We start from the raw sequence: 25,723 nt of genomic DNA on the forward strand, positions 1-25,723 counted from the left end.
GAAGTTTTGCTAGCCCTAACCAAAAGCTCACAAAAATGAGAATAAAAAATATATAAAACTCCAGGAAGATGAGGAGTTAACAGAAAAAAATGGATTCTCCAGAGTGCTGGATCGGCGGCAGGGGAAGTTACGTGATGGCCAGGCCTGCAGGTGCATCTGATAGCCAGTTGCTGGCAGTTAGCCATCTCCATGTTGATCAGATGCATTTCAATTTGAAATTAGTAAAAAATAAAAAGCTAGGACTGATGAACAGCAGATTATTTCATGAAAATGAGAACTTCCCATGAACTGTAATTTATGCCTGGCAGCATCTGAAGGAATACACAAAGTTAGACCCGACCACTCGAACTGAGCAGAACTGCTTTCTTAAAAATTAAGGTTTTTTAAAAGGTTCTTGACTTGGGCATGTGATTCTGTGTTCCCAAGCTTTAAGGTTATCATCCTGTTTTTTTGATTGGTGTAGAACAAGAGTTCTCAATCCTAATCCCGGAGATCTACCACCCTGGAGGCTTCAGATCCAACACACCTGAACCTAATATTCAGATGCTGCTGAAGGCCTTAATTACCAGGACTGGGATTGGGCCCTTTTCTGTAGCTCCTTTGTGGAGGTTCATTTCCAGGGAACCAAATGTGGTTCTGTAATATTTTTTGGAACCTTCAAGGCATTTTCACACCTGTACTTTTTAGTCTGGTTAAATGTGACTGTGGTTTGTTTTTCAGCCTTCGTGCGATTTGTTTGGGCAGGTGTGATCCAGACAGTAATCCAGACCCTTAAGAAGGGGTAATCTTGGCCCAGCCTGGTCCCAAATGAACTCTGGAGCAGTTCATTTAGGTTAAGAACATGTTCTGACCTAGATTCGACCCAACTATCAGCTGTACTCCGCAAGTTTGAGCTAAACGGCTCCCATAGTCAGGTGTTAAACTGGTACACCGCCCAGGTAACTGCCATCTCTACTGTTGCTCTATGTTAAACTGCACAGAAATCGGCACTCGTCCAGAACATGGGACCTTCTTCCTGTATGTATATCCTTTCTTGCTCCACCCCAGACAGGTCTGACCAATCAGCAGAGAGAACGTGGTGTGAAAATAAACCAAATCCATATGGAAAATGCTTCAAATTTGTTAACTAATGCAGACCAGAGCACACTAACTATAGGTGTGAGGTGTTATATAGGTGTTAGTGTAGTGAGGTTGCGAAAGAAGCACGATCATTGAGAAGTCAAGGGGCAAACTTTACACTTAAGACTGCAGCAAGCATAAGACTGCTGAAGGGATGGGCCCAAAGTCAGAGCTGGTTCGTTCACCATTTAGACACTGAGGAATCCAGTGCATTGGATGCTGTAACCATGCACGATTGCTTTACCTAGCATTACTCCAGGAATGGATCCATGCATGACCTTAAGCTACAGGTAGCACAGCTGAGAACCTGAAGCCTGGAGATGCTTGCACTTCTGCACAGCTAGGAGGAAGCAGCACCGAGAGTGTGTTTCTATTTTTACTGATCAGAGCACGCAGGGCTGACGTCTTCTGTTTTTGCAGTGATTTATAACTTCTCACTGTCTTTATCTAGTTTCCCCCCAGGCTTCAAAAAGGCAATAAATGGCTTTTCGTCTACTCACCCAGCATCCAAGGAGTTAATTAATACTTTTTTTTTTTGGGACCACGTCAGAACTGCTTATAGTCCGGCCACATTAATGGAATAATTTAGGTAGCGTTATCTAACCTTCAAAAGCAGAAGCTGGGAAATAGATCCTATAAGAGGGAGTTTAGCACTTTGTACTCTGATGTTTTATGTTTGGATATGAAAGAAATCATTAGACCATAATTGCTTTAGAACTCCTTTCAAATGACAAGAGGCAATTTAAGGAAGCAGTGCCTCGGAAACGGGTATGAAATTACCTCCTAGGATTATCAGTAAAATTAATGAACTTAAAAAAAAAAAAATTATAAACGGAGGTGAATAGTATTTAAGTAATTATACTCTGTTACTATAGTACTATAGGTGTGGCATCATCCACATAAAAGTCAAAGAGCCAGCACTGAGGACACTGAGGAATCTTTCTGATCTTTGAGGCTTCTTGTGTTCCGGTAGAGTCTTAAAACCATGGCAAGGTTGCCTGGGGGTTTGGTGGTTAGCACGGTTGTCTCTCAGTGCTGAGGTCTTGGGTTCAAGTCCCCTTTCAGACATTTGTGGTAACTCGGAAGTTTTACGAACGTTCGGAGGAGGAGCTATATGTGTGAACGCAAATGTCCGAATCATTAGTACCGGACGTTATGGGTACCTGCCCCCGGTACAAAGTCCAGGAAATGCCCGGAGTGAGCCGAGTGAGCCCATGTGTGAATTCACAGTGGGTCACACCATACCTAACGCACATGCTAGTGGCAGTGGCGGCTCAGTGGTTAGATGGTTGGATAGTGGATAGTGGCGGCTCCAGGCTGTTGATGACAGGGTTGTGGGTTCGATACCAGGGTTCGGCAAGCTGCCACTGTTGGGTCCTTGAGCAAGGCCCCTCATTCTGTCTGCTCCCCGGGTGCTGGAGTTGGCTGCCCACAAACTCTAGTTTACGTGTGTGTGTGTGTGTTCACTACCACAGATGGGTAAAATACAGCCACCTTTACTTTACATATGCCCGCCCCTTGCCAGGGAAGCTGCAGAGAATTCAGCAAGGTGGCGCACTCTCCCCTTATCGCCCTTAAAGTGATGTTGGCCCACACAGATGCTGGTCTGGTGCTGTGGTTGGTGTGGTGCAACAGATAACACCACTACCTGCCAGTGAGCTGCCACACCACGTGGGAGACTGGGGTTCGATTCCCAGTCTGGGTGACTGGGTGCTGTGCTACATCAATAAGAGTCCTTGGGCAAGACTCCTAACACTACACTGACCCACCTCTGTAATACAAGAACCTTGTAAGTCGCTCTGGATAAGAGCGTCTACTAAATGCCATAAATGTAAATGTAAATGTTTTCCCGGCTACCATGTCGGCAGTTTGAAAAGAGTCGGTCGGAGGCATTGGAGGAGACATGTGTTCAGTCATGCATGAGGTAAAGTTTTGCGAAAGGGAAACTCGGCTATGAAGCGCCCAGTGCTTGTGTGGCTGTCAAGTAAGACGTTAGCCTAAAAGCTAACCTGAGAACCTCACAACCACCTAATGCTCCCACAGCCAAGCCATTTCTCTGGGTAAGGATGTTCTGGTGTTGGTTTCTTCCCCTGCACAAAACAGTAAGAGTAGACATAGCAGGGTGCTAGTGCTACTGCTGCACAAATACATACCGTTTTCACCCCCGACACTGACAGAAGAAAGCCACTTGCTCAACATTCTTCTCTCTGTCTTTTTACCTTCTCCGAGTAAATGGCCACCCAGCCCGACCTGCTGGAATATTACCCGCTGAAGTCAGTGGTGCAGTGGTGGCTCAGCGGTTAGAGCACCGGGATATCGATAACAGGGTTGTGGGTTCGATTCCCGGGCTCGGCAAGCTGCCACTGTTGGGCCCTTGAGCAAGGCCCTTTACCCTCTCTGCTCCCCGGGCGCTGGAGTTGGCTGCCCACCGCTCTGGGTGTGTGTGTGTACTCACTGCCCCTAACACGTGTGAGTGTGAGTGTGTGTTCACTACCAGATGGGTTAAATGCGGAGGACACATTTCGCTGTACAGTCCACACTGTACAGTGACGAATACGTGCACCTTTATCCTTTTATCCTTTAAGTCCCCTCTACCTGCGTCAGACCAGCTGCCACCTACCAGTACAACCAGCAGGCCCCGCCCCCACCACCACCCATGCCAGACCAGCGGCACACCCTCCTACCACTGCTACCTGTTTAGTGACCATGTTCAAACCTCAATGGACTCGTAACTATCTGCCACTATTAATATCACCTCTATTAACTATCTTAATATATTGTGATTATGATCAGAGCAGTTCAACAGTTTAGATGGTTTGGTCATTTTTATCAATAATTAATAAATAGTTCTGACCAGAGGAGGACTGGTTGGGTCCCCCTTGTGAGTCTTGGTTCCTCCCAAGGTTTCTTCCTCCAGCTCTGAGGGAGTTTTTCCTTGCCACTGTCGCCGTTGGGGCTCACTGGGGGTCTCTGATCCTTCATGTCTCTTCTGTTATTTCTTTGTTTCTGTCTTTTATTAATTACTAATTATGTAAAGCTGCTTTGTGACGACAACAGTTGTAAAAAGCTATACAAATAAATCTGACTTGACTTGCCAGCCCCAGCTTTCACAGGCTTGTGTGTACAAGGACTCGCACCGGGACACAAAACCACAGCTCGGCCTAGAAGGCATCGACAGTCGGGCGACTGGCACGCGGCCTGGCGCTGGTTCAAATGAAAGATTTCAGTAATTAAACTGATAAAAGTGGAGCCGGTGCGCTTAATGGCTTCAGAAGACTGATTTCCCAATGTCACTACAGATCATGAGGAACCAGAGCATGGCCTAACTTTGATGTAGCTCTCGCTATTACCAGAACTAATTGAATTCCTCCGAGCGTCCCGCTTTCTCCCCCCAAGCCAGCTCAAAGAGAGGGTCCTACACTTCTGGTTCTGTGTCCCCTTAAGCTGAGTTCCTTCAGAGCCTGAGAAGTGAAGTGAAGTGAAGTGAATTGAATTGAACTGAAGTGGCTTTAGGAGATGCATTTGTCTGCAAGCAGAGCAGGGGTCCAGGTTCACGGCGCAGGTTTGGAGTGTGGCACGCTAGCCGCTTGGCCGAGCTTCAGAAAGCCTCCTCGCCGGGCTGGCGGGCACCTGATGCCCACTACTCACTCCGGCTCAGCAGCCTCATTAGCACGGAACAAGAGACCCCAGACGACTGGTCCGCTCCGGCTTGTGCAAAGCGCTAACTACCTGTCTGTACAGCAGCCAGCTACCTCACAATGCAAACCGCAGTACACATTTCCACCCCCCCTTCGATGAAAGTAGATCGACCGCATCCGTCAGACGTCCGGGTCTATTGTGTCAGCCGTAATGTCTTTTTAATTGCTCATGTTTTTTCCCTTTTATGTTTTTCGTCTGCTTTGGATTTGACTCTATATGTCATGCTCTATCAGCCGTGGACAGACACTGCCCTCTTCCCCTGTGTTTTTCCCCCTGACGCCACACATCTCTCATTCCCTGCGCCTTGGCTCAGCTCTACGCTAAGCTAAAAATGGCCGCTGCGTCGTTAAGAGACAGGGCCCTTCTCCAGAGCACAATTTGCTAGCGCTAGCACAAAGACAGCGGGAGATGGACGCACTGACTAATGTGTTTGTCAGCGGCCTGATGAGTCAGCTGAAGAACAAAGCCTGTCCGGTCTGGCTTTTCTCCTGACGCTGCGCTGCTCAAACTGCACCCTCGGTTAGCTTAGCACTAACTGTTTTGACAAGTAGGACGCAGTGTAGAGTTCACTCCCAGAGACACAGCGAGGCGAAGCGAGACTCGTGCCCTCGAGTGGAGGGTGTGGAACAGGTCTGAATACCCTGTGAATGTCCAACCCGTCGCCTTGGCGTGTTTTCTTGACCGAACAGCATCCAGAGTTTTGTTGGTCCACTATACAGTAGATGCTTACCTTGTATTTAATGGAACAAAATACACGGTATGTCCAAATGTTTGCGGACACCCCTTCTAATTCTTCTAATTTTTCTAAGTTGCACCCATTACTGACACAGATGGGAGCTGGGAAGTTAGGGATGAGGTGATGATCATCCCACTACCCTTGCTAATCATAAACCCAAAACTTACTCCAGCCTAATTCAGGTCCATCCAAAAAATCTCAATCCAACCAAATCCAATCCCAATCCTTTTGATAACCGGATTAGTCTGTGATGATGTTCAAGGTCATCCGGTTGTTGACCACACAGACCTGGCCCATAAAAGGTCACTGATATACTACTGGCTTTTTACATGTTTGACCGATCAGTATTGGGACACCTGATCAGTTTTTGTTCTTCTGAAATCAAAAGTATTAAAAATGATTGTATTCTGCTTTTGTTTGAGTTACTGTCTCTACTGTCCAGAGAAGGAGGCTTTCTACAAATTCAAGTTTAAAGTTTCTAGAAAACCTCTATAGGCTTTATTATTGACCTCTACAAAATCTCTATAGGCTTTACTGTAGGCATTAAGACCTCTGTAAAGTCGCTATAGACTTTACTATAGGATTTAAGACTTCTATAAAGTGTCTATGGGCTTTACTATAGACTGCAATGTCTCTATAAAGTATAAAGTATAAAGTCTCTGTAAAGTCACTATAGGCTTTAATAAAAGCTTTAAGACCTCTGTAAAGTCACTATAGGCTTTAATAAAAGCTTTAAGACCGCTGTAAAGTCACTATAGGCTTTAATAAAAGCTTTAAGACCTCTGTAAAGTCACTATAGGCTTTACTATAGGCTTTAAGACCTCTTTAAATTCGCTTAAGGCTTTACTATAAGATTTGATGCCTCTATGAAACCTATTTAGGCTCTACTACAGCATTCATTGTTTAATAAATACTCTATAAGCTCCACTATAGACATTATTGCCTCTGTAATGCTTCCATAGGCTTTACTATAGGCTTTAGGACCTTTAGAGGCTTTATAGGCTATTAATCACAGCTTCCAGACTGTATCAATTCGTTTATACCAATAAAAAAAGAAGCTTTCTCGCATTAAACACTTATTATAAGTTGAAAACATTGAAGTTGATGTTTCTTGAGAATTTCCTCTGGTGATCAGCCTAATGACTTTATACAGGATTGCAAAATTAGACACAGTCAGAGATAGATCAGACGGAGATGCAGAAATGTAATCTGCAAGGCGGGATCTACATAATGTAAATCTGACAGTCGTCTTTACCGTGTTTTAAACATGTGTGATTAATACACCAATCGAAATGCTATAAATGACTTCAACTGTCTTTCATTTCTGTGTTTAACAGGTACATCCAGGGTGCCTCTTCTCCAAAAGACATGGTCATCATTGTGGATGTGTAAGTACTGTCCAACACCCCCAGGCCCACATACACACACACATACACACACATACAAAAGCCACCACTAGTCAATAGATCAAAAAGACTACGGTTGGATCCAAAAATCAATATGGTGCTCTAGTGCCACCTGTTGGCTTCAGAAGCCACTGGACCAGCATTTCAGCAGTTCCGTTGCAGCGGCATGTTGGCATCCAAAGCGGCAGTCATTTTTCATATCACAATGTTATTGTACTCCCTGAAAAATGACTTGGAGGTTATGCGCCATGAAAAATGGCATTCGATTTGTGCCTTCCTGTTTGAATTGCTGATATATCTGCAGCAGATACAGAAACCACAATGACTTTGAACCAGTGTTCTAGATCATGACAGATATAATCTGGCCCCTGAAATACACAACAGTGAGGAATAATATGTTTCAGAGTATCCTCCTGTTTAACCTGCTTGATCGATTTTGTGGACGGGTTTAAAATACTGAAGGGCACTTAAGGTTTAATGGGTTGAAAAGTCAGCATTGATTTATTTGCACTGAATCTGGATACAAAAAAAATGAGCACTTTTGAAGGACAAGTGGCGGCTTCATTTGTCTTAGAGGTACAGTAAGTGTGGTTCAGTTTTTTTTAATATATTTAAACATCTGGACATTTGATCTTCATTTAAACAACATTAAGAGATGAAGGTAATCCAACAAAACCAAAACAACTGAGGAAATGTCTTATTAAACATCATTTATAAAAATTTTATTAATAGAAATGCCATTTTTCTGTAAGGCAAAAGATAGGACACCCTATGTCGTAATGTCGTCTGATGGTAGCTGCTGTACTTTGACTTCAGCTGTGGCGAGAGCTACCTGTAGATCCTGTGATGGCATTTTAGGACTGCTGGAGACTTCTTTACTCATCTTGTGGTTCTGCTTCTGGGCTGAACTTGCTAGAACAGCCTGATCTGGCCATGCTGGTCATTTGTTCCACTTGTAGATGATTTAGCGGACAGTGGAACAACTGATTTCTAACTGATCTGAGATCTGTTTAAACCCCCTTCCAGACTCCTCTGTATCTCCAACTTCTTTCTGAAGGCCTCAGAGAGCTCTTTGGATCTGGCCATGATGATCATGGTCACCACTCACTTCAACCATCAATCAAGAGCAGACCAGACTAAACGTCTGAGGGTTAAATAAGACAAAACTCGTCCAGAATAATCCTCTCCAACCATGTTCTGATGTTCTGCACATGAATCTAAGCAGCAATAAATGTGTCTTTTCAGGAAAATGAAATTTCTAGTAATTACATTACTCATTTTTAAAGACATTTCTTTAGTTGTATGGGTTTAGTTAGATTACCTCCATCTCACAGCAATGTTCAAGTAAAGATCGAATGTCCAGATGTTTAAATATATTAAAAAAAGATTTTATCACGTTTCCTATTTTTTTACATGACTCTATATAACTAATAATATTAATAATACATGGAGGTTTTTAAATATCCGTATGTAAATTCTGTTAATAAATACAACATTTACTAACAGGCTACTCTTCACTTACCAATAATTGACCCCTCTTCTCCCATAAAGATTCTCTTTGCTGTTATTGACAGTGCCGCTGCATCCTAAATGTCCTAAAGTCTTACACCTAGAATCATTTCTACTGAAATCACTCTAATCCAAGATCTAACCCAGAAATGCAATGTTTCTCGACATGGGGTTTGAGGAACAAAAATGATGGTTCCTCAGTTTTGCTCTATCCCAGATCTCCCAGCTCAGTAGGTCAGAGCAAAATGCAGACCTGTCTAGTTGGCCCCAAAAACTAGGTTGAGAAACTCTGCTATACTATATAAAGAGTTGGTTTCCTGGACCTGGATTACAGGAGAGTTATTAGAATGATTAAAATTCACATAATTCAGTGTCTGAGATGTCATCAAAGCTGTTCAGAGTTTGGTGTGACTTTGGTGAGTCATAGTAGAGAAACCTGCTGAACTCTGAATGCAGCACAGTGGTAATGGTGGTGATAGGAGTCAGGGGTTGACATGTCTAGGGCACAAATACAATCATTATATTGGTTATCCAGAGCCCTCTGTGAACCTATACACCTTCTACATTTTAGATGCTCATGATGGATTTTTAAAATAGTAATAAGAAAATCGGAACAAATACTTTTTATACCCTTCATGTACTTCTTTGCCCTGTTTGCATTTTAAAACTATACATTATTCAGCATTGTGTCTTATAAAGCAGTGTATTCATAACAATTGTGATATGGCAAGTTTCTCTAACACAGAGCTATTCACACCAACCCCACTCTGAGGGACCTTATTTACAGCTTATCCATTTAATTATGAGGAAATATTAAAGAATCAATGAAATTCTACTTTTAAATCTGGTCTGTATTGCAGTGGCAGTGGCTGTTCCCCCTTAGAAATCAATTGTAGTCCACATTTAGGCTTAATCTTGGTCTTGGAAACTATCCCAGTGTGTTTTACACATTAACAATAATAATATATAAATATTTGTATATATTATATTAACACTATTAAAGTTTTAGATTGCACTGTTCCATCCCCACTCTATACTGTACATACTGTACATTCTTCACTGTTCCCATTAAATCCCATTAAACCAAATGAGATCCCATTCAATTCCAGCTTAGAATTCGATTCTAGTCTTGAAGATTGGCCAGATCCACTCATACCCCACCTACCCTCCCACCTATGCACACACACACAGCACACACTCATACACTCCCCCAGATCGACCCTGCTCTCAAACGCCACAGTGTTGTTGGCTTTTAACTTGCACCCTGGAATTCACATTTGATGGACATGGTGGAGAAACAGCGGCACAGAATGCTTAGCAACAGGTGCTGCTTAGCAACAGCTTTCTGGTCCATATGTTTCCGTGCTCTGCGTTTACGAGGCAAATGGTTTGTGAAAAAATGAAAAATGTGCTCTGTAATAATTTCTTTTTTTTTATGCCGTGCCATTTTATGTAGCTGACTCGGACTGAGAAGATGTAATTACTGTCATAGTGTTTTTCCTCCAAATGACCAAGTGACGTTACAATGGTGTGTGTGTGTGTGTGTGTGTGTGTGTGTGTGTGTGTGTATAGGAGCGGCAGCGTGAGTGGACTGACTTTGAAGCTGATGAAGACCTCTGTGATTGAGATGCTGGACACCCTGTCTGATGATGACTATGTAAATGTAGCACAAGTAAGTATGCATACACACACACACACACTTACACACATGCAGTAAGAATCCATCTGTAGACATTCATTCTGTCTTATTCTGGCCCTTTAAAGCTAAAGGGTGGGCTATACTCTAACTGGCCATCAACATCAATGGATGATCTAGTTGAACATACACTATATGTCCAAATGTTTGTGGACACCCCTTCGAATGAGTGTATTCATCTACTTTAAGTTTCACCCATTGGTGATACTGATGTACAAATGCTTGTCTAGCGCCTGTAGAGACACACTGCCAATAGAATAGAGTAGGACTCTCTGGAGCAGATAGTTAACATGAACCTATTGGCACCATGCTGCCTAATGCCAGGCGTGGGCTAGAGGGGTATAAAGCCCCCCCAGCATTGAGCTGTGTAGTGAAATTATGGTTGGTGCTCCATCAAATACTTTTGGGGTGAGTTGGGGATGATGAGGTGGGGTAGTTATCATCCAACATCCTGACCTCACTAATGCTCTTGTTGCTGAATGCAATCAAATCCTCACAGCAGTGCTCCTCCAAAATCTAGTAGAAAGCCTTCCACCCAGGGCAGTAGAGACAGTTACTCCAACAAAAGCAGGATCAACTTTTTATTTAGTACCCTTGATTTCGAAAGACACATTGAAAGAGCAGGTGTCCCAATACTTTTGTCCATATAGTGTATAGCGAGCCTGTAAACAGCAACAACTAACAAACAGTAGCTGAGGGGGCAGCTGTGGCCTAAATGTTCGAGAAGTGGGCTTGGGACCAGCAGGTTGGCGGTTTTAGACCCTTTGACTGGAGGAAAGTGGGGGCAATAAGGGAACCATGTCTACCTGTCCCTAGGTGCCTTCCTAACCCCCCTGTTGTTCCTTGGTCACTAAGTTGGCACCTCAGCCATAAAAGTTGAGAAATAGTGTAGATGAAATCCAGCAGCTTTAAATCTTTCGAGTACTTCTAGAACTGCTGATTTGCTGGGATTTTCAGCCCAACAGTCTCTAGAGTTACTCAGAATGGTGTAATAAAGGAAGGCCATCCAGTGAGCTTATCCAGTTCTGCAGATAAGAAAAGCCTTGTTGATGAGAGAGGTGAACAGAGAATGGTCAGATTTGTTGTAACTCAGATTTATGGTGAGCAGAAAAGCATTGTTGCTTTGACAGTAAAGAGATGCTTTAGCCTGTATTAATATAGCATTCCCAGTAAAGAGCTCATCTATTGTGTATAGTGGCCAATATATTGGGCCTTAAAAGTGAAGGCTAACAGAAAATAGTGGCATTGTCCTGTATATCACACAAACACTTTGTATCTCCAAAAACTGCTACTTTTAATGAAAGTCATTTTGAAGCATTTTTATTGGTCGATTTATCATTAATTTGGTAAAGAACAGCTGTAAGATTTCCATTATGTCAAGGGTGAAAGCATGGCAAAAATGGAGATACAAGGTTTTCGTGTGCCTGTTAGCCTCTTAAACTCCACAAACCTACCAGTGATTCTCTAAAGCTCTAATGTTAGCCAGTCTACATTGTTTTCCACAGAATTCCTATAATAATAATAATAATAATAATAATAATGCAATAAAAGTCACTTACATATTACATTAACATATTACATTGAACATTACCTAGTTCATTAACATATGAACTAGGTAATATTGTCCAATAGGGTGCCTGTATAACACTCTGTATACACACGGACATGCAGCCCACCCACCCATACACCCACCCGCACAGACACAGACGCACACACAGTAAAACAGCAGTGTTTTGGAGGCCCACATCAGTAATCCGGGTTAATCCGTGGTTCTTAGTGCGAGTGTGTCTCTTAATCCCGGCTCCGACGGAACAAAATGAGCAGCATAATCTGAAGCGCGGCACAGCCAATTTTACAGCCCCCTCCACAGAAAAGTGGACTTAGGCCACATTAAGGTGTGCGTGAGTGTACGTGCTTCTGTATGCGCCTCGTTTCCGTGAGTATTTACGGCGTTATTACTGTAGCCGCTGTTCCCTCGTCCTAACCCTAAAATGTCAGTTTAATTGAAACCTGACCTTCAAAACAAAACACTATTAAGGGTCTGACATTAATGGCTTTGGAGAGCGGGACTAATCGTAAATACACACTAATTTACACACACATACACACACACACACACATTATCTCAATGTTTACTTAATTACTTAAACTCTAATTTGCAGATGCAGACCACACCCTGAGATTTTCTTTCAGGGTATATTTTTGGCTTAGAGTCCAGGTCGGCTTTCCCGTAGTCTGCGTGAGAACCCACTTGCTGGTGTGGTGAATAATGTAAGGATGGGAGGAAACTGGTGCAACCCCTTAAATGTCCTGCCGGTGTCATTACACACTTCTATTACTAGAGAATAGCCCCACCAGTCCCTGTAATTACTGAGTAATACACCTCAGTGTGTAATAAGCCTTTCTGCAGTAAGGAGTTAAATAGAGAAGCAGGGATATACCCTTGATTTTGGAAGACACCATGAAAGAGCAGGTGTCCCAATACTTTTGTCCATATGGTGTATAGCGAGCTTGTAAACAGCAACAACTTATGAACAGTAGCTGAGGGGGCAGCTGTGGCCTAAATGTTAGAGAATGCCATGGCTACCACAGTATTCGAGATGTGTGAAATCTCCCTAAAACATCTCTCCTCATGGAGTCTAGTATTATTTAGAGTTCTCCTCAGATCGACACCTGGTTTGGTGGTAAATCAGGGCTTAATGATGGTAAATCAGGTGAGCTGCTGCTGCTGCTGCTGATGATGATGATGATGGACTTGAACACATCCTCCATGCTGTGCTGGCTGGACTAGCTCACAAGATCTCACTACTTTCTTCAGAATGAGAAGCTCTGGTTTCTTCTTTTTACTGGATTTATGTTCACCTGCATCTGTTCTGATGAGATCTGGAGTTTAGTCTAGGGGACTAAAACCTACTACCTGCCCGGTACTGTACATGTCCACTCATACATCAGCACACACACACACACACAGTGGTGGCGCTTCTCCTTCCATTTGGGTTAAAATGTGCAGGTGATTAACACCTGCTCTTCTGCACAACACTGTAGTGAACAGGGTTTACTACTGAGAGTACACACACACACACACACACACATGCACACACACACACCACTGTCTGATTGCCAGTTGAACAATGCTCCACCTGATGTAGCAGGTGTTGCTGCTGGGGTGAGGCAATGAGAACTGACAGCAGTCTGATGCACTCAGACACATGCATATACAAACACACACACACACCCTCGTTCTGCCTTTCTTCTTCAGATCCCTCCTCCGTCTTCTGGTCTGGAGGTCCAGTTCGTATCGGTTACTGAGCGAAGGATCAATCAAATTACCCTCCACTACAAACCTGCTTAGCTGGTCCGATATTTCCCATTCAGCCTCTTAATGTGTTTTAAATGGGCCTTACGTTTTCGTGCAAGCTCAGTCCTTGATAGCTTTGGCGAACAAACTACAGAGCACATTCATTCTGGATGTAAATGAGTCCAAATAGCGTTAATTAAAAACAGATCATGATGCTCTCAGACCTAATGGGTGAGTAGGGTGACGTGTTGAAGTGTCTACGCGTTCAAAGTGTTCAGTGGAGAAACCGTTGAAATGTCTGTTGATAAAATTCCCTGTCTTTCTCACAGTTTAATGAAAAGGCAGATGCCGTGGTCTCCTGCTTCAAGACGCTGGTCCAGGCCAACGTGAAGAACAAAAAGATCTTCAAGGAGAAGGTGATGCACATGCAAGCGAAGGGGACGACCGACTACAAGTCTGGATTCAAGTTTGCTTTTGAGCAGCTGCTAAATGTAAGGCAAACCGCATGGATGCGACCACGCATATTACATACAGGCCTATTGGTCATTAGATTGGTAGCCCAAAGATGTTCTAATGTTCTAACAAGAATATGCAGGTAAAGACATCACTATCAATTCTTGTGTATATGTATATATACATACAAGAACTGATAGTGATGTCTTTACTTGCATAGTCTTGCATATCCTTGTATATCATATATGTATATGTATATATATATATATATATATATATATATATGTATATGTATATATATATATATATATATATATATATATATATATATATATATAAATATATATATATATAAATAATGTGTGTGTGTGTGTGTATACTAACATGGTGGTGTGTGTTGTGCTGTACTAGTAGATCAGACACGATGATCAGAGATCAGAGTAGATCAAAGCGATGTTGGACTAGCCGTCAACAGGGCCATGCTAATGCTAAATGTTCTCAATTTTGGACGTTTTTTTTAACTTTTTGACGTAATGGGAATCAGACAGTTGTTTTTTTACATTGTGTCCAAATTTCATATTGAATGGTCCAATAGAAAGGACTTCCATTGAAAGTTAAGAAGGTTTGTGACATCATCATATCTTTGTCTTGCAGTGGTAACTGTGCTGATGTCATGTTTTATTCATGTGGAAAAGATGTGCAGATTCAGTCAGGTAGAGCTAATGAGTGCATTTCTACACTGCAGAAATGTAATATATACATTTTTGCAATAAAAAAAAAGATGAATCGATAAATTCAATGTTTCTTATTTGCATACCTCAGTCAGCCATAACATTAGTACCACTGACAGGTGAAGTGTACAGGCTTCGGTGGCACCTATCAAGGCGCGGATATATTAGACAGCAAGTTCTTGAAGGTGATGTTGGTGTCAAATGCAAGAAAATAGCCTAGCATAAGAACCAAGCTGTGAGGTTCCAGACGACTGGGTCAGAACATCTCCAAAACATCAGACAGGTCCTGTGGGGTGTTCCTGGAATGCAGTGGATAGAACCCACCAAAAGTGGTTGGAGAAAGGACAAGCGGTGAACTGGCGTCAGGGTCACGGGTGCCTAAGGATCACTGATGCTCATGGAGGCCTTACAGGACTTAAAGGATCTGCTGCCAATGTCTTCTGGTGCCAGATACCACGAGACGCCTTCAGAGGTCTTGTGGAGTCCATGCATGCCTCGACAAGTCAGAGCTGTTTGAAAGGCTCAAGGGAGACCTAAGCGATATTAGGCAGGCGGTTTTAATGTTATGGCTGGTTGGTGACATGGCGTATACATATGTGTGTATACTGGTGTGTGTGTACGGACAGCAGAGCTTTCTTCATCTGCGCGTGTCCACAAATCTCTGTATGAGGGTGACAGTGAGCACAAGTATGTGTGTGTGTGTGTTTGTGTGTGTATTTGCGAAGCTGGCGCTCTAATAGTGCCTGATGGTATGATTGATGAGAGAGGCTGGGAGGAGATGGGCCGCAGACACACAGATGAATTTGTATTCTCTCCCTGCTAGACAGAGAGTGGGGCGAGCGAGCCCCTCTTTCTCTCTCTCTCTCTCTCTCTCTCTCTCTCTCTCTCTCTGTCTTCTTCTCTGTGTTTGCCTCCCTCCAGCTCAACAGCCATTCTAATCGCTGGCGGAGCTGAAACTGCTAAGGCATTTTAATCGCCGTGGCGGGCGGCCCTGATTGGCGGAGGGGAGAGCAGTTGAAATGCGTAATTGCAGCGGTATTATTTATCTTTATTAGAATCTTGTCAGAGTGATGTGGCATCGGGCGAATGTCAATGACAGCTGTGATTGGAAGGGAGGGAGGAAGAGAGAGCGAGGGAGAGAGAGAGAGAGCTTCTGGGTAGCTCATCAGGACAGCGGGCAGCATTTGGGCACGAAAGCAGATGTATGATTAGAAAAACAGATGTGGTGACGCTCTCTCTCTCTCTCTCTCTCTCTTTTGCTCCATCTCTCCACAAAGACAGGAACAGGGCGAGCGAGAAAGGCACACATACTGTCATTAAACCGTAATGGCAAAGTGGAATGCAAATGCACTCAGACTCCGAGCCAAGGTCACGCAGGTCCAGCGACGGGAGCCTTCATCATTTCTTCCACTCACAATTTTCCTGATTTCTCTCTCTGTCGCCTCCCTTTTCCGACAGGAGACCAGCGCACCGAGGGCAAACTGCAATAAGATGATAATGATGTTCACAGATGGGGGAGAGGACCGAGCTCAAGACATTTTCGAGATGTACAATTGGCCCAATAAAACAGTGAGTCCACTCCTGCCCATCATCACAGCTGAACATCGTGTCCTGCCTGCAGCCGCCTGTAATTTACGATGAGCAATAACACCCTTCTTACGACGCCCCGTTTATCATCCACAGCGATTTATTCATGCTGCCCTTAAAAAAAAAAGTCACGTCGATCGTCGAAAACCACATTATAATGTTTATTTAAGACGTGAAATGCTCAAAAACTCACAGTACTTACTCACATGTTTCTGTTGTTGCAGTGTATCTTAATAGGACGCTCTCACGCGCAGTCCCACCCTTTTCCTTTTGGCCTGTTGTGTGCAGTCACATGTATTAATACAGCAGGTGAAAGTGGCCCAAATCTGAGACTTTTGCTCTTTGTGGAATTTGCTGACATTTTTAGTCCTGTTATGTGGTTTGAAATCCGATACATATCCGATATGCAGCAGTGCGGCTCAGTCTGAACAGCCAGGTCGGGGTTCATGCTACTTTTACGATAATCCAACCTGACGTTGGTCATATCCAGATATTCCAGATGTACCCAGTGAAGTAGCTGCTATGACCCCACAGAGACCCGTCATTAAAATCTGTCCCTCTCTCGCCTCCTCACTCTCATGATAATTTGCCTCTGAATATGCAGCCGACCTCCACTGTGCATTAACATGACCATTAAGGAAGTTGACTCCATTTACTATTACTGGCTGTTACTGTTGACTCCATTTACATTGTTTACCTCTAGACGAGCATCTGTCCGTCTGTCTGTCCGTCTGTCTGTCTATCTGTCTATATGTTTGTTTATCTATCTGTCTATCTATCTATCTGTCTGTATGTATGTCTATCTGTCTGTTTGTCTTTATATCTGTCTTTATATCCATCTGTCTGTCTGTCTGTCTATATATATATATGTCTTTATATCTGTCTATCTATCTGTTTATCTATCTTTGTCTTTATATCTGTCTGTCTATATGTCTGTCTGTCCATCTGTCTGTCTATCTGTCTGTCTTTATATCTCTCTATCTACCTGTCTGTCTGTCTGTCTGTCTTTATATATGTCTGTCTGTCTGTCTATCTATCTATCTATCTATCTGTATGTCTATCTGTCCATCTGTCTATATATCTGTCTGTCTTTATCTCTCTCTATCTACCTGTCTGTCTGTCTATCTGTCTGTCTTTCTATCTGTCTGTCTATCTATCTACCTATCTATCTGTTTATCTGTTTGTCTTTATATCTGTCTGTATATCAATCTGTCTGTCTGTCTGTCTGTATATCTATGTATATGTCTTTATGTCTGTCTGTCTATGTCTGTCTGTCCATCTGTCTATCTATCTGTCTGTCTTTATATCTCTCTATCTACCTGTCTGTCTGTCTGTCTTTATATATGTCTGTCTGTATATTTGTCTATCTATCTATGTATCTCTGTGTGTTCTTTGTTATGTGTGTGTGTGTGTGTGTGTGTGTGTGTGTGTGTAGAGGGATCATTACCAAATGTAATATAACAGTCACTGTTAAATGTGTACATAGCAAATATAATCTTGGACTAAATTACAGTGTTAATGATCAATCACCACTGGACGTTTGTTTATTTTAGGCATAGCCTCAGTGTTTAATGGCTTTAATTCCCAAATATATCCCTATTTTTCTACAGCTTAATTAACATGAACGCATCTCCTGTCATTTGACAGCCTCTGTAATCCAGTATATACTATGCTGTGTGTTACGTAGTTCTAAACCGAACATCCAGGCGCACTCATGTTGGACATTTCTCCTCATCTGGCTCTGTACGTTTTAGGGACATGTCTGTTGTGATACAGTGAGCTTTTACCAATGCCGGCTCTGAGAAAGCCGTGCGCTGCATATTTCCTCTGTTTTAACCCACTTGACTCAGCTAATGAAGTGATTGATAATGATCTCGTAAGTAGAACCAGGTGCCAGAGCAGGAAAAACGCAGGAATTGGCATTTCCTGAGGTGCTTATGTTAATCTGGAATGTAGACACATATTTCATGCAGAACTTCAGTGTTTCTACAGAACCTCATGATGAGTCTCTCCTTCTGACACAGGTTCGAGTTTTCACCTTTTCCGTAGGCCAGCACAACTACGACGTCACTCCGCTGCAGTGGATCGCTTGTGCCAACAAAGGTGTGTGTTATTTATGTGTGTGAGTGAGTGTGTGTTTCAGCCAAATATTAGACTTAAAAGCACCTACAGTAACTCCTGAATACCGTACAGTAGGCAAGGCAGTGTAGCAATTCACAAAATTCATCATTTGGTCCAGGATGGTGGAGATTGGTTGTGATGTGATGCTTTTTTAATACAGAATAAATGAGAGAAATTCATCATTATTAAAGTACAATATTTGAAACAGCTGTGTTTTATAGTGCCGGAGTCCAGACTAGCACACAAACCACAGGAAAACATGCTTACACAGTACAACATGTTGCCATATTGTACATTATTTTCATAATTATTATGATATTATCTTACATATATAGCACAGTAGAGTCCCCAGAATGCTACAGCCATTTTAAAACAGTTAAACAAGTGAAAAAGCTTCTAATTAGCCTTGTTTTCTCATTTTATACCAAATATTTTTATTAAAAGTTATATAATTAAATGAATATAATAATAATAATAATAATAATAATAATAATAATACAATTTTGGTGCATTTCTATTGGTCCGTTCATCATGAAATTGTGACACAATATTATCAATGTTAAATGTTTAAAACATAAGTTATTTTTTGATTGGTGCAGTAAATTATACACTTGTCCAAATGTTTGTGGACACCCCTTCTAATGAATGCACTATGTGTGTACTAATGTACACGCCCAACACAGCTTGTCAACCTAGTACCTTTAGGGAAGTACCACCCATAGAATAGGACTCTCTGCAGCAGATAAACATCATGAACCTATTGGCACCATGCTGCCTAATGCCAGGCGTGGGCCCCCCAGCATTGAGCTGTGAATCAGTGGAAGAAGACCTCACTAACTAGCTCTTGTCGCTGAATGCAACCAAATTCTCACAGCAAAGCTCCTCCAAAAGATACTACAAAGCCTTCTTCCCCGAACAGTAGAGACCGCTACTCCAACAAAAGCAGGATCAGCTATTTTTAATAGCAATAAATGGGCATGTGTCTAAATACTTTTGTCCTTTTTTTGGCGACATAAAAGTCCCCAGAATTAAAACATCACCCCTAAAAGTATCCTAGAAATTATTAAAAATGTAATTTAAATAAAATTTCAATTGAATTTAAAGATTACAGACGTTTGGACCCACTGTAATTAGTCCAGAATTTGGACTTAATTGAAATGACCCCACGTGAAAAACCCTACGACATCTTCTTCTTCCTTTTCTTCTTCATTGTCTCTCTCCCTCTACCCTCCTCTTCACCTCGTCCCCTCGCCCCCCCCCCCCGTGCCTTTCTGCTCTGCTCCCTCGTCCTCAGCCCTCTCTTAATGATCGCTGCTCTCCTCTCTCCCTGATTAGTTAATTGCGAGCAGTGCCAGAGTGCTTCAGAGGTCCTCCCCCCAGACCCCCCCCCACCCCACCCCACCTCCTGCACACATTTTTAATTAATTAGCTGAGAAGGAACTGGCTTTCCGGTGATAACCGTGACTTCCCTCCATCTCCAGCCAAAGCTGCTCCGACTTGAGGATTAGCCTTTCGAGTGGTCGTGTTCTCCTGGCTAATGGTGGCTGTTAAGGGGACCAGGCTGGCATGGGAGGTGGCTTTTCTCGGCTTCTCTCCGCGGACTTGATCTCTCCTTTTTTTCCCACCGAGCGCTCTGGTATCACAAGCCGGCAGAGGAACACCCTTGACACGCGCACAAAGACGAGAAGCCGCCACTCTTTCCCTTTGGTGTTGAAGACACACAAGATGCAGTACCCCGCTGGAGAACGTACACACAAATACACTCTCGCTGAGGCCTAGATCGACGCACCCCCTCCACCAACACACACGCTCTCGTTCGCGCGAGAGCTCTCTCCTTTGCTCTGCTATCTCTCATACACACTCGAACAGTCTCAGACAAGTTGAGAGCAGTATTGGCGGGGATTCGCTGTATCAGTCCGCTCTGTAGAATGTGTTGCCCATGAGACAGGAAGCAGGGTATTCATCTTGCTGTAAACACAAGCTAGTGAGGAGGATCAGGCCACAGGCAACAGCGAGAGACGCGAGTGTTTGACACAGCTTAGTGTGTGTTATCACAGCGCCGGGTGCTCCTCAGTGAGTCCGGTTCTCACACTGCGCCGCCGACTGCGTCTCATATGGCCACGGCTGAACCCGAGCCAGCTCTGCCTCGCCTTGCCTCCTTCTCATTCAGCTACGACTCTTTCCAGTTCTTGGAAGTTACTTCGTTTAATACATTTCTGACGCTGCTGAATGTGGGATGCTCTCTCAAGGCTTTTTGGGTTGTCTAGGACTCGATAAGTGATCCCTGTCTGAGCGCCTCTGAGATGCTTGACTCTCCAGGGGAAGGTCACCAAGGCCACCTCCCCTAACTTCATGACAGCCACTATGTGGTGTCCATTTCCTCAAGCTACACCTTATATCTAAAACTGAAATGCATGGTAATTTTCACTTGCTCTATGCTCTACTATACGTATGACAAAAGTATTGGGACACCTGCTCGTTCACAGTTTCTTCCTAAATCAAGGGTATTTAAAAGATTTAGTCCTGCTTTTGTAAGAGTAACTGTCTCTACTGTCCAGGGAAGAAGGCTTTCTACTAGATTTTGGAGGAGCACTGCTGTGAGGATTTGATTGCATTCATTGATTAGAGCATTAGTGAGATCAAGGATGTTGGATGATCACCACCCCACCTCCTCATGCCCAATTCATCCCAAAAGAATCGGATGGAGCATTGTCTATCATTCTAGAGATCACAATGCTGGAGGCTCCACAGGGACTAGACATGCTGTGTATGTGTGTGTGTGCTTTTGCTTGTGTCCACAAACATATGAATATATAGAGTAGCCAAGGTGGTAGTAACTTTGGGCTCCTGCAGATGGCAAGAATGATGGGACTATAAATACCTGTGGGGTGTGTGGCGGGATTCATAGATTGAGAAATGGTGGTATGGTACAGTGAGGGTCTCGCTGAATGTGTTAAAAAGATCACAGTGTGAAGGAAGTAGCTGAATCTGCAGGTGGACACAAGCATACGGTCATACAGGTCTACCAGCAGTGGCAGAAATCCCAGCCTACAGGACATTCCCCTCATTCTCCTCATTCTTGAGCAGAAGTGAGCAAAGGCCTCTTATGTGCCACTCTGCTCTATATATTGATGGTCTCTAGTTTCCTGCAGTGTTCTTTTAGAAATCGGTGGTAAAGGAGGCCTGTCCTCACTTCTAGAAGCAGTTCTTGCCTGGAAGTGAAGCAGTCCCTGCTCCTCAGTTTCATCTTTCGACCACAATACTGACGAGAATTCCCTGGAATAGACTGTAGATTTCTGCCACTGCTGGTAGCCCCGTATGACCGTACGCTTCCATCTACCTGCAGATTCAGCTACTTCCTTCACACTATGGTCTTTGGCCACGCCCAAATGCAGTCACTCCTTTAGCCAATCATTAACTGTATCTGCTTTGTGACTTGAATCCCATCACACACTAGCAGGTAATAATACCCTGATCATGCTTGTGAAGCGCCATCTGCAGGAGCCTGAAGTTACTACATCCTTAAAGGTTAAACTCATTTATATTATGAGTTTTATTATTTATGCAAATGTTCAGTGTTCTGGTAGCACTAACCATATCCTCAGTATGCTCAGACATATATCCTGACATATCATCATCACGATAATGATAACATCACCCTATTATGGGTCCTAATGTGCTAGAAACACTCTAATCTCTAGTCAACCTGCCTGCATTATTCCTCTTTATTGCTTATTATTGTCTGTCTTTGCTCAACAGGATACTACTTTGAGATCCCGTCCATCGGAGCAATCAGAATCAACACTCAGGTTGGCTATTACAGTATTTCTGTGTCTGTGTGTGTTGTAAATATGCTTGTGTGTGTGTGTTTATGATGTTGCCAGCAACACACACAATCCAGTGTTCATTATTCCAGTTCATTCTGCGTTCATGTGCTTTGTAGTCTAGCAACTGCTGATTTTATCTCAGCTTATGAATCCCCCCATCTCAGAGAGCAGAACTATAGAGAGATGAAGGCTGAGATAAAAATGCCATGGTGTTCCTCTTCCTTCTATATTTAGTCTCAGCAGGACCTGTGATTTAAAGCAAATCAGCCGAGGCCTCGCTCTTAATCCTGCTCTCGTCCAGTCTCCATTATTCTTACACCAATCTAACTCAGGGTGAAATATATACAGCCCCCCCACCCCCCCCACCCCAAACCCACAGACACCGCATTATCTCATTCCTCCTTAAGCAGCCCTCCCTCCCTCACCGGCTCGATTTTCCTCTTCAAGCCCCTCGTCCTCGTCTTTTACCCCGTTTCGCTATCAAACACTCTCATTACGACGCTTCTTCTCCTTATAGCCCTTATACTATCTCTCCCCTGCTCTCGTACGCCCTTCCATACGCTCGCCGCACACTCCGCTAACCTCCCCTCAGGCGAGGCGATCAGGATTGTGAATAGACTGTCAGCTGTTTCATTAGACTGAGTTTAATTTTATTCGGAGACCCGTCACTTATTCTAATAGCCTAGCTCAGGCTGGTGTGTGTGTGTGTGTGTGTGTGTGCGCGTGTGTGTGTGTGTCTGTATGAGTATGTATGAGACACACCTGTGCACCTTACAACTGCCGACCTCACTGTCACATTTTGTTATATCTGTGGGCTACAGATCCGGACAGGACAAGCCAAAAAAACATACAACATCCAGTCAGTTTATCAGCGCTGTCCTGCAAAACCCTTGTATCTCCATTTTTACAGTTTTTCACTGTTGTTAGCGTAGTGTCTGGCAGGTGTTCTTTACACTGTTAGTGTGTCCCAATTCAGGGGCTGCATTTAAAGGCTGATTGTGTCACAGTAGTGCAACTAGGCTGTCCCTTCGTATGTGGCTGAGAAGTGCGTCCTTCTTTTCCATGGAAACAAATGGGAAAAAAGTAGTTTGAATAGTCTGATAATGTTGTGTGCAGGCGAGGATGTCAGTAAACACACTTTTGCTGAAATTTGCTGTTGATATTATTTTGTATTATTTTATAGAGAACGTACATGCATATAACATTAGAACTAAAGATAAACTACAAACTAGGAGATTCGCCGTGTTCTGTGATGCAGCGGTAAGGGCAGGAACAAATCCACCATAGAGTCTCATTTCGGTTCAGTCTCGGTTCAGCCTACACAGTCTACCTTCGAAGGATGCAGCCTCTGAATTGGGACACACCTTATGTCACATTGTCGTGATAAATGGACAAGTAGAAATACTTCAAAATTACTTGTATTAAAATTGTATTACATTGATGTCCATTGAAAGTTAAGAAGGTTTTGTCCTTCTGTAAAATTACCATTTTGGAGATCCTAGGTTTTTGTCCGTCAGCAACATTGTCTAATATTTTTCATTATTAGAACGTTATTCAAATATTATTAGACTATTCAAATTATTTTTAGACGTCTTTACATCTTTTAAATCATAAATATGCAGACATTTGTGTTAAAAAAAAGCAGCCGCAGAATCATGCTAATGCTCCACTGACTGGAACAGGGAGAGCTGGCGTCTCCATCATTCCCACTCCAGACTGGAACACTGCTACTGCACTACGGCACTTTGGTGAAGCTGCAGAAGAAAACCTCTCTCCAGAACTGCTGTATAATGCTGCATAACCTCTAGAGTCATTTTAGCGTAAAATCCTGTAGTCCAGAAATGCATGTGTGCTTACAGCTGATGCTGGGTGGTGTAAAAGTGAATTACACTCCCCAACTGTAGGGGGAGATAATGAGAAAGATACCAGTTCTTGCATTGTCCTGCTTTAAAGGGGAAATTACCTGTTTTTTTTACATTTGTGTGTAATTCAGTAGTTAAGATGTAACTCTAGTCATTTAGAGTGGATTGGTTTATTGTAGACAAACTTACCAACTCTGATTTCTTACAGTTTTCTACACATTTTATTGATTATCCAAAACCACCAGTGATCCCGTGTCCCGACTTTTCTATGTAATAATGTTGATGATAATTTAGGAACCAGTCTGTGAAAATGAGGGACTGCTCAGTCTGCTATTAACGTGTTAAAAAAAGGAACTTAGGCCAAAACTTTCAAAACTCCATCAGATGGAGTTAAACACTCAAAAAAACATGGGAGCCCAGCGGGCTAAGGTGCTGTCACTATGATGAGAGGATCGCTGGTTCGAATTCCGGTCATGTTTCTAGCCATCAGCAGCCGAGGCCCCAAAAGGCACAATTGGCCTTGCTCTCTCGAGGGTGGGTAGATGGCGCTCTCTCCTCACATCGTCGGACCTGGGTATGCATTGGTTGTCTGGTTGATGCTGCATCGGTGAGCATCTTGACTGCGCACACGTTGGAGGAGGCCTGTGTTGGTCTGCCCTCATTGGTGTAAGGGTGCGATGGAGGAGAGTATGTGCTGCTTGTGTAATTTACGGTCCAAATTGGGGAGAAAAAGGGTGAAAAATCAGATAATTATAGAGTCATTAAATATTTTTTCTTTATTTTCTTTGGTTCTATTCACCACCACTGTGAATGTTTTTCTGTAATGGAGCGTTTCACACCAAACCACTCGGAAGGAATTTGTTTACATCCTCATCCTAATTTAATCATGCTTACATTTTTTTTTTTTTAGAAGAAATCAATGTAAGTAATTGTATTTAGGGACATTTAATTATTGCACTCCATAATATTACTTTAAGCTAGTGCAGACTGTCTATACATGTGAGCAATAATCTTATAATCTTATAATAATCTTATAATATACTTATATATAATATATATAGTGTATATATATATATATATATATATATATATATATATATATATATATATATATATTATAATAATAATAAATAAGTCAAATTTAAGTTATTCACTAGAATAAAAATGATTATATTTACTAGTATATCATTTACTGCACTGTCAAATATTGGCCAAAGACATTTCTGCAGAAATACAAACTGGCCTCCTGCCAGATCCCTCCTTTCCCCCACTTTCCTGCTGTTTCTGCCTCGTCTCTCAGCTCTTGTCCTCTTGTCCTTTTCCCTTCTCCTCTCTAATGTAATTTCCCATGTGCTTGTGAGTATATTATTCATGGGGAGGTACTTCATTTTCAGTGATAAGTGACAAACTGCTCTGCTAGCCTGTGGCAGGACGCTGTTGTATGAGCTGTACGAGTGCTATATTGATTCCTTTCTTTCAGAACACATGGACTTATTCCACCGCAGGCCATTAAAAGAGCCTAGGCTGTTCCCATGCTTTATTGCGTATCATGTCTGCTGTAGGCAGCCTAATATTAAATTAGCCTCTATACTTTAACAGACACTTCAGAGGAGGCACTGTCTCTATTATTGCTGCAAAACTTGAAAACTTTATATATTTAGTACACAGAACTTCAGGAA

The 25,723-nt window shown here is 42.8% G+C and overlaps 1 protein-coding gene across 4 annotated transcripts in view; it reads left to right on the forward strand.

Annotated features, from left to right (window-relative positions):
* cacna2d2a (calcium channel, voltage-dependent, alpha 2/delta subunit 2a) overlaps positions 1-25,723 on the forward strand; it is a 295,606-nt gene that overhangs the window by 233,288 nt on the left and 36,595 nt on the right. For all 4 annotated transcript variants that reach the window (XM_072684877.1, XM_072684878.1, XM_072684879.1 and 1 more), the window contains 6 exons: positions 6,892-6,942; positions 10,042-10,141; positions 13,793-13,954; positions 16,106-16,216; positions 18,259-18,337; positions 22,115-22,164. In XM_072684877.1, coding sequence (XP_072540978.1) covers positions 6,892-6,942; positions 10,042-10,141; positions 13,793-13,954; positions 16,106-16,216; positions 18,259-18,337; positions 22,115-22,164 — 553 coding nt within the window. The remainder of the gene's footprint in view (positions 1-6,891; positions 6,943-10,041; positions 10,142-13,792; positions 13,955-16,105; positions 16,217-18,258; positions 18,338-22,114; positions 22,165-25,723) is intronic.

The sequence above is a fragment of the Salminus brasiliensis genome, chromosome 7 (assembly GCF_030463535.1).
Source record: "Salminus brasiliensis chromosome 7, fSalBra1.hap2, whole genome shotgun sequence".
NCBI classification, from domain to species: Eukaryota; Metazoa; Chordata; class Actinopteri; order Characiformes; family Bryconidae; genus Salminus; species Salminus brasiliensis.